Consider the following 11,871-nt stretch of genomic DNA (forward strand, 5'->3'; position numbering starts at 1 on the left):
ATCTCAGAATCTCGCGTATCAAATATGATACAAACGGCTTTAAAGGGTTAAGGGCTCTCGTTTACTTTTGTGGTTTTTCTCATGAAAGTCACCGGTTTCTACCTGTGTTCACGCCGGTGAACAAAATAGTCTGCATTCTTCTTATGAAGTAAAGGGCGTTTCGTTTGGAAATGGGACTTACTTGAGAACATAGCACTGTTGGATAGCTTTTCCCCACACACTCAGCACAACGGAGTCAGTATCGTTGTATCCCCGGTGAAAGTAAATCCAAATGAAAGATAGCCTTCCCTGTATTGCCTTGCATCAGAGATTGTATTGCCAGAGACTGCTTGGGCCAAGTGTCTTTGCTTTCTTTTGATCTCCACCCATACTTGGGCCTTCATCTGGGTTTTATCCAAATTTTATCCAGTCATATATATAAGGACAAAAGGTTTGTGTGCAAGGTCTGTAGCAAAATTTACTCCCTTTCAACCAAACACAGGGGACTGAAGTTGTCAAATGAGTGGAATGAGTTTAATCTCTACACTTGTAGCTGACAAAGCAAAACAAGTTCTGTCTTTGCATAAAAGGATTAAAGAGAACTGAAATTAAGTTACACAGAAAAGCATCAGAGATAGAAAAGCTTGCAGTGTTGTGCAGTGTACAGAATAGGTAAGATGGACATGACTTACCTTGACAATAAAACAAACACAGGAGTCATTTGAATAATTAATTTGTCAAATGTATAGCTTACTTCTGCAATGTCTGGTCTCCAACTGAATGGTAGGTGCCACTTAGTTCCCTTGCACATTAGTCTCTTACTGAGGACTGTCCCCCTTAAGACCTCCCGTTCGCCAATATTGAAGTAAACAGACATTATTTGTATGAAAAGTTCACTAAAACAAATTTCTTTCTACAAATCAGCACCGTTTTTCTAGAATATACAGTATATTCTCTCTCCCTCACTACACCCACATCTAAAACAATCACTTGCTTCAATAATTAAGTAAAATAGCTAGCAAAATTTTAAATTTTAGCCTTCTACACACAATTTCTGGAAAAGAAGCAAAGTTTATTTTTTTAATCAAGGCATAAAAATTGGTCATGAATTCCAGCAATTGAAGAAAAGAAAATCAGAGTTTGTTTTCACAGCTCTAAGAAGGATCATTAAATGAGACTTTGCACAAAAGGTGAGAAGCAAAGGTAATCAGAGTAACAGCAAATCAACAGCGTCATTACACATGTTCTGACTGGATGTAATGATTGCTGGTAGCTGGTCGACATGAACAAAATGGCAATCAGACTACTGGGTAATTAAATTTCACAATATGTGAAATAATTTCTTTTTTTTTTTTTACAAATTTACTTTTTCTGACTTGCCCATTAATGCAAAACTGATTTGTATTGATAAGTTAACTACACTGAGAAAAGAAAGCTGCAGTATTGCACACACCATCGCAATCCTAATACAGTCTTCAGTCACACACTCACTCTCATTAATCCACTCCAAATTAGTCTACTTTCTACACAGGAAATAGTTTATTATATTATTTCTCACTTCACTCACTCATTCACTCAGTCCCTACATGACACAGTGAAAAAAACAAAAGAAATAAAAATAAGAGAAAATTAAAACAAATAGACATCTTTTTACATTGGCAGGATCAGCTGGTGACTGACCAGTGTTTCCTGACCCTGATGAGTCCAGATCTGTCCAGGCCGATCCAGTCCATTCCAGTCCCTGTGTCTCCTCACCTGAGTGAGTCTACTAAAGTGGAGTTGTTATCTCAGCGATTCCCCCTTAAACCCTCTTTTAATGAGAAACCGCTTGTCCATGTATGTAGTTGGAAGAGTAGTAGTTGTAGTAGTGGTCCCGGGCCTGTGTGAATCAGATCTGTGTAAATCAGTAGGTGGCATTGCTTGGCTCCCTCTCTGAGCCGAAGAGGATGTCAGCCTTTGAGCTGACGATGTACGTCAACAGCAGGGACGTAAGCAGCACGCCAAATCCAACACCCAGTGTCAACATCTGGATGAGATAGAGAGCGGTAATGTTTTTGTTTTCAATTCTTTTACTGTTACAGTACATTTAAATAAATAAGCAATATCAGTAATTCAATTTAAAAAATGAAACTCGGTATATGGACTGATTACACACAGACGACTTGTTGTTTTTCTTTGAATTTTAATTAGTAGGGCTTGCAAATAATTTTTTGTCGACCACTTTATCCCTTTTGAGGAAACAAGGAGGGAGTAGCAGCCCATCCCAGCTGCACATGGGTGAAGGCAGGATATACCCCTGAATGAGTTACCAGCTCATTGCAGGGCCCTATGCGAGGTGTGCTCACGGGGTACCTAAAAGTGTGCTGGCAGCTCCCACTGCTACCAAATGTTGTCGAGCTGAGAATCCGCTGCTTCCCAGCCCAGTCGCCTACAGACTGAGCTAACGAAAACCCCAAAAATTCAAGCTTCAGCTGCTCTGAAAATTGGTATAAAATTGGCCATCCACTGGATGGACATGGAAGCCCATCCAGTGGATGGCAGCTCGTCTGTGTTGTTGTTTCTGGTGTCTCACATCTCCCTCTTCAGAGGGGTTTGCAGCCAGTCAATTGACTGCAGGGACACCATGGCCAAACACCAGGTATTGGTGCTGCTAGCAGTGTGGCAGGTGCCAAGTCTTGCTGGAAAATAAAATCAGCATGTCCATAACACTGGTGAGCAGAAGTATGTTAAGTGCTCTAAAATTTCATGGTGGAAGCCGTTACTTTGACCTGAAAAGTCCCAGTGCACCAACATCAGCAGGTGATAGGGTTCCCCATATCATCAATGTTGACACTGGAGCCCCAGCTCCTTGGACTGTGCATCTCCACTCTTCCTTCAAACTCTGGGCATTTTTTAAATTAAATGCAAAATTTAGTTTTACCTGAATAGAACCACTGGACCACTGATCAACAGTCCATGACTTTTATCATCAGTTGAGGTAAGACGCCTCTGACGTCTACCAGACTGACTACAAGAGTTGTAGCCCTGGATCCATCTGTGTGTGATGACTCTGACTCCAACTCCAGTCCACTTTGTGTGAAACTCCTCCATGTTCTTGAATGGGCTTTGTCCTACAATCCTTTCAAGTTTGCAGATATCTCCATTTCTTTGGCACCTTTTACCACATTTTTCCATCATTTTTCTTTTATGCTGAACTCTGAGAGCAGCCAGCTTCGTTAGCAATGACCTTTTGTGGCTTGACATTGCACACGATGTCAGTGATCATGTCCTGGACAACTGTCAAGTGAGCAGTGGCTCAAATGATTGTGTAGCCTACTGAATCAGATTGAGACACTATTTAAAGGCTCATAGAACCTTTGTAAATGTTTTGGGATTAGCTATCATGACACGAATGCGGCTTCAATATTGAAATTTTCAAAAAAAAAAAAAAAACTTTCCAAAAAATGAAAAGTCAAAGTTCAAAGAAAAAAATGAAATATAACCTGTCTGTGTGTAAGTTTGTAATAAACATTTTTTCATAGAGAATTAAATTACTAAAACAAACATTTTTTATGATGTTCTAATTAATCAAAGATGCACTATTATCTCACCAGCTTGGAATCCCATCTCTAGTATTACACATCATTTGGTTTTGAAGTAAAAATACATGTAGATTTCTGATTTTGAATTTGAAGAGCAAACAGTTTACCTCTAGGTCATGACTGGCCACTAGGAATATCCGTCCTTTGATGCTCTTCCACCTGGACTCTGTCCATGTGGAATAATCCTTGGAGTTGTACTCCTGTAGGTGGAAGGCTGGGGACACAGCTTTGGAGAGGTGCACTGTGGAGCGTACACAGAAACCATGTCGCTCTGTACTGTTCAGAGGCAGGGTGCCTTGAACCCACATGTAAGTGTAGATCTGGGAGAAAGGAAAGAGATGAGGTGGGATTACTGAAGTGCAACAAATTCACACTTAAAAGTAAATATAACACCACCAATTGTGAGGCAGGTAGGGTAGGTAGGTATGTTGGAGGTTAAAAAACCATCCAAAATAAGTTCTTGAAAACAACTTATATAGTCTGTATATTCCAAACAATCTTACATGTTTGCTTTCTTTGTCATCCTGGTCCTCTCTTTGGTTCTGGCAGTTCTCCTGGGTAATGTTCACAATGCTTCCAGTCAGGTTGGCAAGCAGATACTGGACCAGAAAAGTCGCCTCACTGGACTGCCCAGTCACACCCACATAGAAGTTTGTGGGTTTGTTAGCTGGAAGGTAACAATGGTGATAAAGCAGCTTTAGTTCTGTGGTTGGTGCCCCACCAGAGTTCAGTAACAACAACTACCATTTAATCTATCCCAATTTACCCAAATGGCTGATCCATTCAGATGGTATTATTTGCTGGAACCAAGAGTTATTTGACTGAACAAGGAAACCATAGAGCATTCGAGTCACCTAAAGAGAGAAGAGAACAGTTTAAGTCAATGCTGACCAGATCAAAGAATATAGATACAAACAGTATAAACAAATATATCCAATATGAACAATATACATTTACTGAAAAATGTTGATTCAAGCAATTTTTACTTTTCCTGTCATGTTGCACAGCACTTAAAAGAAATTTGACCCTCAACAACTCTGCCTTGGATAGAATAAAATGATTTAAAGAGAAATATGAAAAATAAAAATTGATGAGTTTCAGCATCTGGTGAATTTGATTTACATATAAGTGTGCCATGCGCTTATTAGGTGCATTTAAAGATCACAAAATAAAAGTGGAAAAATGCCAGAGAAGTAAGAATTGTTTTCATTACTCAGTTATCAAAAAAGGCATCATCTTGCAGAGAGAGGTGTAATTTCTTTAAATCCATAAAATAAAGCATACTATTTGAGGGTCTGCATTAATGTTGCCCAGCTGTGTTTCTGCTCCTCCAGCCTGTAAGTACAGAGTCCGAGCCACCATGGTGGCCACCTCTGTCAGAGACTGAAAGAAATATAAACAGAAATGGAAACAATTGTCAGTTTACTAAAAAAAAAAACACTTCAGAGACTTACACGGTTAAAACAATTTTTACATTACTAACTAAAAAGACAAATATGAAATGCCACCAGGGAGAATGCATTTTAATGATTTAAATGAGTTTCCTCCGCAGGGTGGCCGGGCTCAACCTTAGAGATAGGGTGAGAAGCTCGGACACCCGGGAGGAGCTCGGAGTAGAACCGCTGTTTCTCCGCATCGAAAGGAGTCAGCTGGGGTTGCTCGGGCATCTGGCTAGGATGCCTTCCGGATGCCTCCCTTTAGAGGTGTTCCGGACATGTCCCACCGGGAGGAGGCCTCATGGCCGGCCCAGGACTAGGTGGACAGATTACATCTCTTGCCTGGCTTGGGAGCGGCTGGGGGTCCCACCGGAGGAGCTAATGGAAGTGGCCGGGGAGAGGGCTGTCTGGGCATCCCTCCTGAAGATTCTGCCCCTGCAACCCGGATCCGGATAAGCGGGAGAAAACGAAACGAAACAACAGCCGCATTTCCACTGTGCAAGTTCCTGGTAAATACACGGAGCAGGAACTTTCCAGGAACTGTTCCTCTCATTTGGCCCTCTTGAGGGTTATATCTCCACTCTGTGATATAACCCCTTAGCGGTTCTTTGAGTTTTGATCGCCATGTAATTGTGACAGTGACATCAGCCAGGTGAGCCGCCAAAAGCAAAAATCATAAAGAAAACAAGCAAGAGAGTAAAGCCTAAATGAGCTAAGGCAGTGTGATATTTTAAGAGAAGATGATTTCAGTTAACCAGCCAACATAACTTTTTTAGTTCTGATCTTTCGGAACTGTGTAAACATTAGTGTTAATAAATATTAAGTAACCAGCACATGTTGCAATATTTATAAAATTCAAACCAAGACAGGCAGGGGCAGGTTCCACATTTGTGTTTTGTGTACATGGCAGTTGATGCTATGAACAAAAGGAGAAGCCGTGCCTGTGAAGCTAATGCTAGGTTTAGCCAATTATTGCCAAGTAAAACTCAAGCCCCACTCAGGAGGTTTTCGGGGTTTTTACAAGGCTGCCACAAGGCCCTGAGTTCCTGTAAATGACACTTCGAAGGAGGTTCTTGTAAAAGAAATTATTTTTGTTTAGCATAGATCATTTGGGAGTATGGTCAAGCAAGTTCATTTGATGATGCTTGTGCAGGTGTACGAGGTGTCACGAGTTGTAGAACAAAGACTCCTTAGAAAATAATGAAGATGTGCAAGTCAGCAACCTTCAAAATGCTACAGTTTATCATGCTAACCTTGTGACGATGAAGTAAGTAGATGGAAAAGTACTGAGAAAGGCGTAGTTGCTAAGCATTGTAAAAGGGACATGTTTGTTACATTGGGCAGAGATCTCTCTGCATGCTGTTGTTGCATGTGTTCTGATTATTAAACTCTTAAAAGCAGCATTCTGACTTTGTGGTAACTGAAGAAAATCCTTGACATTCTGCAGTGAAGACATGGAATTGGCCGGACATGCATTTACCCCAAAAATTCCTGCAGTGGAAACATGCATAATGATACCTTCGCAGTGTCTGTGAGAAAGTCGAGCTGTTCCTCTTGCGTCATGTTTGATGGGTAAGAAACTTTCAGGTACTCTGCGTTGTCATACATGCTCTCATAGAACCTGAACACAGAACACAAAAATTCCATCTAGAAAAACACAATTACCTCTAATTTGTGGTTTTCAAACAGCCAATCATCACCTGTTGGTGAACGCAGATCGATGATCCTCAATAACAACACCGGGGATGGGGTGAGCTCGCAGGAAACGCTGGAAGGATGAAGGTGGGAGAGGCTGAGAGAAACCGGGCTCCTCAACGGGGATTGCCGATTGATTCGCAGCCAACTCCACATTGTTAATCAGCTTCCTCACCTGAAATAAAACATTAAAGATAGTTGTAATAATAAAACACTTCACATCCTCATCACCTTACTTTAATAAGCACTTCATTATTTTCTTACAAATTATGTTTTATTAAGCTATAGTGTTAATTTATATCATATGTTTCCATTCAATTTTATATGTAACACCTCTGAAAACTATATTTAGTGTTTACTATTTATTCAACACAACATTTTACAAAATTTGTCATTTAACCAATGTGTTAAGTACAAACAGATGAACATAATTGTAAACCTTATGAAAAACAGATTATGTTCAGCGTGATGGGGCACTGGTAATGATTGGAAATATAAATGCAGATATATACCTCATCATTGATGCTGCCATTCTTCCGAGACACCGGGTCCGAATGAAGCCACAACTTGGAGTCAGACCAAAATCCTACCTGTGAACAGTTTTAACATTCTGGTTAACCTCACGTTACACAAGTATTACAACACTAAAATAATTAACAGCAATTATCTTAACAACATGATTTCAGATTCCTATTTGACAAAAAATAAAAATACAGTTATAATACATAACTTCAGATTGGTTTAACAATTAGAGTAATTTTTTAAGTAGTTTTTAAATCTTTCATACCAATTTAATCAGATTTTGGTTACTCAACAAAAATCTGCGTACTTTATAAAGTGTCTGAAAATAATACCTGTCCAATCTCCAGAACTGAATGAACATTATCCAAATCCACAGCAAATTCATCGTTCTGCATATCATACACCATTCTTGAACTGCCAATGTAGTCAAAGGTTTCCTAAAAAATAAAATAAAAAAACAACCCATGAAGAAACGGGGAAAACAGCTTGGAGAAGAGCAGCATTTGGAGCAATGGCCATAACAGTGTTGACATTACTGACCCCTTGAAACAATGTGTAGAGGATGGTACGGTTGGGGTGGTTCTCCTGAGTGATGTTTCTCAGGGCATGAGCAGCCGCCAACAGGGTAACAAAACCAGAAACTCCGCTCTCTCCTCCAGGAGCAATATCGAAAAAAAACGACCTGCTGTCCAACTGAGGAAAGGAAAGTGAGCTGAAGTATTACCGATTTTCTTTTTTTCTTTTTTATTAGTGCACTGCTTACAATGGGTTAAAGTGTAAAAAACATTGAGTGCAAGTATTTTAACAGGCTCCACTCTCAGGCCACAAGTATCAGGACCGGAAATACATTTTTGTGCGTTTCCTAAAGACCTCCAACATTTTCATGCTTGGAGTACCATCGCTTTTGGTTTCATTGTTTTCGCAATTTTCCAACCAGTGTCGGACATTCTACGCCTAAGCGATAATGTATCCAAAGTATAGATTTTACTCAAGAGAGTATAGCCACCCTATGTACCCAAACTACCGAATATTACATTAGTTGGTGAGCTGTGTTAACTTAACTGTGGCCAGCAGTTAAGATGCTCAGGGTGTTTGTTGTCCAAATTAACAGGAAATGTTTTGCTATTGCTCACACCACTTGCTTTAAAAAGCTATCAAAAGGCCCAAATATTTGATTTTATGGTAAGGCCCACCTAACTTCAGACGCCATTTGAAGAACAACTTTTTTAAAAACCATATTATCTCAAAATTACATGATATTTAGTTGATTCCTGAATATTTTCATTTTTCACTAATTTCTAAAGCATCTTTTCTTGGAGCTTACCCTGGCGGCTGCTATGACCACACTCTCCCACATCTTGTGGCCCTTGGATGTGACATTGAGAGGCCTGGTGGCGGCCCAAACATTAAAGTCACCCAGTGGATCACAAACCATCTCTAAAGAAAGACAAAAGTACTATTTATAATAAAAACAATGATAGCCATGCTTTCCAGAATTAAATTCAATATTCTATTGGCAGATATTTTTTTATAACTACTAAACATCCTGAATAAAGATGAAAAGTCTCCATTTGGGTGATATAAATACCTGGGCTGATGCTGAAGCTGTTTTTATCACTTCTCCTCATGCAGGTGCTGGTGTCAGTGACAGCAGACATGTGGGAGTACATCTGCATAGCACACAGCGGGTACTGTGGTGCATTGTTATTTACTGCAAGATTATGATTGATGTAACACTGCAGATTTTTAAAAAAAACACACAAAGAAGTTCACTTTTTTGTTCAAATCAGTTCAAGTTCAAATCAGATTCATGACAGAGACAATTAAACTGATTTGTATTCATCAAACACAGGAGCAGTAGAATGCAATGAATAGGCATATTTTTGTGACTAATTTAATAAGTCGAATTAAAAGCTAATAATGTCAATTTGTGAGGTAAATGTCATGGATTCCCGTTACCTGTCGTATCAACTGGGTTTCATTGTCATCCTTCAGAGAAAAGATCGGGAAGTTAAATTGCTCATAGGACAAACCATTTCCCAAAGGGTTCCAAACTGTTACATTACAATGGGCAAAAGCTGGATCATAGTCCTCTACATACACACCTAAAGGGGAAATAATGGGCAAATGTCAACAGCCACAGCACAAAATGTCTGAACTCAACTTAGTAGGGCTAAAAACTTTATCCACCTGACCATTTGATCCAATATTTCAATCTCAAAAATGGGATAAGATAATAATTCACATACTGCATTTTAACAACAAATAAAATAGTTTAGAATTATTTACTTGTTATTGCTACTGTGAAAACAGTCAAAAATCTGAAAATCCCCATCAAAATCTGTTTTTATATTCAGGACTGAAGCCAGTCATTATTGTAGTATTTAAAGTAATCCATCAAACAGAAGTAAATGTGATTTCCTGAAAGTAAGCCGTCATTCGTTAATTATTTATTTGCTTAGGATAGTCATTTTAAAAACAGAATTATGCAAGCAATTATCCAAACAGTCAAGACAACCAATTTTAAATAACCAAATATGACAGTTTAGACCAACTACAGATGGCATAACACATTTCATGCCTGTCACAAGAAAAACATAATGTCAGAGAACCATTATATCCTTTCAGATTAAAAGTGGTGATGTTGTCATCACACTGTACAGTGCAAGATTTGAAAGGTATACTTGTACATACCCGTGTTCTCATTGGGACAGGTCGTGTGCGGGGAGAAGCCCGTGGATGGATTTATAGTTGGTGCCACAACTGCTACACCTGCCACTCTGCTCGAGCCATTCTTCAACTTCATCATGACAGCTCTGTTAGCCAGATCATGGCAGTCGACAGATCCAATCAGTCAAATTTACTGCGCTTGAGTTCTATCAATGGTAATTTATATTGTGGCTCTGTGCTCATACTAGACGGTTTCTATTACTGTAAATGTTACTCTACAATACATTCATGTGAAAAAAAAACTTAATGATCTAGTATTACTTCCTTTACTAATAGATATTACCAATTGATATTACTGTTAAATTGAGGCAAACAGAATTTTTTGTTTAAACATCTGTGTAGGTGACAAAACAAATTTTGAAGCATTCCACTGTAAATCTACTGCAGACTCACACATTACCTGGTAAAGAGTAGGTAATCCAGGATAACCAGGTAAGGAGGATTGGGACCAGAATTCAGAACCCATTCAAGATTATCCTCTGAGTCCAGCACATGGAGCACGCCAACATTTCCTGACAAAGAGGCTGAAATCAGGGGAAAAAAATTGAATCATGGCCTACAACGTGTAAGACTAAATTTCCCCCTAAATTTATTCCAGTTTTAAATATGGGCTAACTTCTATTGAAAACAAGTTTTCTCTTTATCCGCACTTTAGCTATATACATTTTTTACACAGTGACATGAAAACTCATTGGGGCCTACTGCACCAAAGTTTCTCACAACAAAAGAAAATATTTATTTCACATAATTGGTCTATGTATTTTGAATTCATGGAGCATTAGTTTACAACACTCACACTGGCAGCCTATTTGATGGGTTGCATTGAGCAGCCGCACACAGGGGATAGTGTAATTAAGATTCACATAAATCTTCTTTTCCACTGAATTAGAGCTGATTCCTGGAAGGAAAAATATTGTCAGCATTATAAATCGATTACAGAGAACACATTCAGAATAAAGTATGAATTGTTTAAATCCTCGCTAACTAACACTAATGCTTGAGACTTCAGCTAGTATAATGTAATGTGCACTGCTTTATCTCAGCAGCTGCTAGTCATATCAAAATGATAATATAATGTACTTAACTATACATTGTGCAGCATAAAGCTCGTTATATTCCTTACAGTTACAGATAGGAACGTACCCTAGCAAGGCCAGCTAATATGCGACTCTAATGCAGCAACGGTGAGTTAAATCTATTGATGTTTTGATGGGTCAGGTGTGTGCCGAATTGAAAAGATTGTTTCCGTTTGAAGGGCCGATAAATGCATCACTTCTGGTTAAGTTACACTGAAACAACATTAAACTACAAAGGATCATTTCCAGCAGTTAATCTATTCATTGCGAAAATCAGATGTGAAATCACGAGCAGTCACGCTCTTGAATCGTTGGTTTAGACCGATTCAGGAACCGATGCAGAAAACCTAAAAAAAATTATTAAATGAATAGACCATTTCTAAACCCAAATATATATTTTCAAAAAAACTCGATAATATATCAAATATAAACCCTTAAATAATAGAGTCAAAAAACAGGTAGTTAAGATTAAGACAAAGTGCGGATATCTTTAGCCAAGCCTAGCTAGCATAATAGCAATTAGCATTGCGCTAGCACCGAATAAAAAGAAACCCGTTGAGATAAAATCTGAATCACAGCACACCATGCTGATTTACAAAATCGTAGACAAATAAACAAAAGATAACTAGGCTATAACTTACCAATGGATAAGCATCCAACTACCAAAATAATGGCCCATTTATTCGACCACACACCCATCTTCCTGGTTGAGAAAGTAAAATACCCCACAAAGTGTTAATACAAATAACGTCCGGGTTCCGCTCCGCTGTTTCATTCCGGTCTCAACCATGTGTTCAAATAAAATGGTAGCTACCACATGACATGACTCCAGACTCAAGTACCTTTATCAAT

At 38.9% G+C, this 11,871-nt stretch overlaps 1 protein-coding gene across 1 annotated transcript; it reads right to left on the reverse strand.

Moving 5' to 3' along the window:
• Positions 1-491: 491 nt before the first annotated feature.
• Positions 492-11,836, reverse strand: ncstn (nicastrin). Its single transcript, XM_057057680.1, has 17 exons — positions 11,661-11,836; positions 10,740-10,841; positions 10,344-10,467; positions 9,908-10,029; positions 9,173-9,318; positions 8,802-8,949; positions 8,538-8,650; positions 7,754-7,906; positions 7,546-7,650; positions 7,204-7,281; positions 6,697-6,866; positions 6,515-6,617; positions 4,845-4,943; positions 4,327-4,414; positions 4,064-4,227; positions 3,668-3,880; positions 492-2,005 (listed from the first exon to the last, which is right to left on the reverse strand). Exons 1-17 carry the CDS (start codon positions 11,716-11,718, stop codon positions 1,883-1,885), a joined length of 2,109 nt encoding a protein of 702 aa, XP_056913660.1. The 5' UTR covers positions 11,719-11,836; the 3' UTR covers positions 492-1,882.
• Positions 11,837-11,871: the final 35 nt, after the last annotated feature.

This window comes from Takifugu flavidus, chromosome 15, assembly GCF_003711565.1.
Source record: "Takifugu flavidus isolate HTHZ2018 chromosome 15, ASM371156v2, whole genome shotgun sequence".
In the NCBI taxonomy this organism is placed as follows: Eukaryota; Metazoa; Chordata; class Actinopteri; order Tetraodontiformes; family Tetraodontidae; genus Takifugu; species Takifugu flavidus.

Excerpts from the sequence above, each read along its gene's own strand:
- ncstn (XM_057057680.1), bottom strand. The coding sequence starts at position 11,718 with ATGGGTGTGTGGTCGAATAAATGGGCCATTATTTTGGTAGTTGGATGC. Across the intron at positions 9,319-9,907 it reads CTGTCCCAATGAGAACACGG|GTGTGTATGTAGAGGACTAT; the intron begins GTATGTACAAGT and ends TTTCCCCTTTAG. Across the intron at positions 3,881-4,063 it reads ATGACAAAGAAAGCAAACAT|ATCTACACTTACATGTGGGT; the intron begins GTAAGATTGTTT and ends CCTTTCTCCCAG.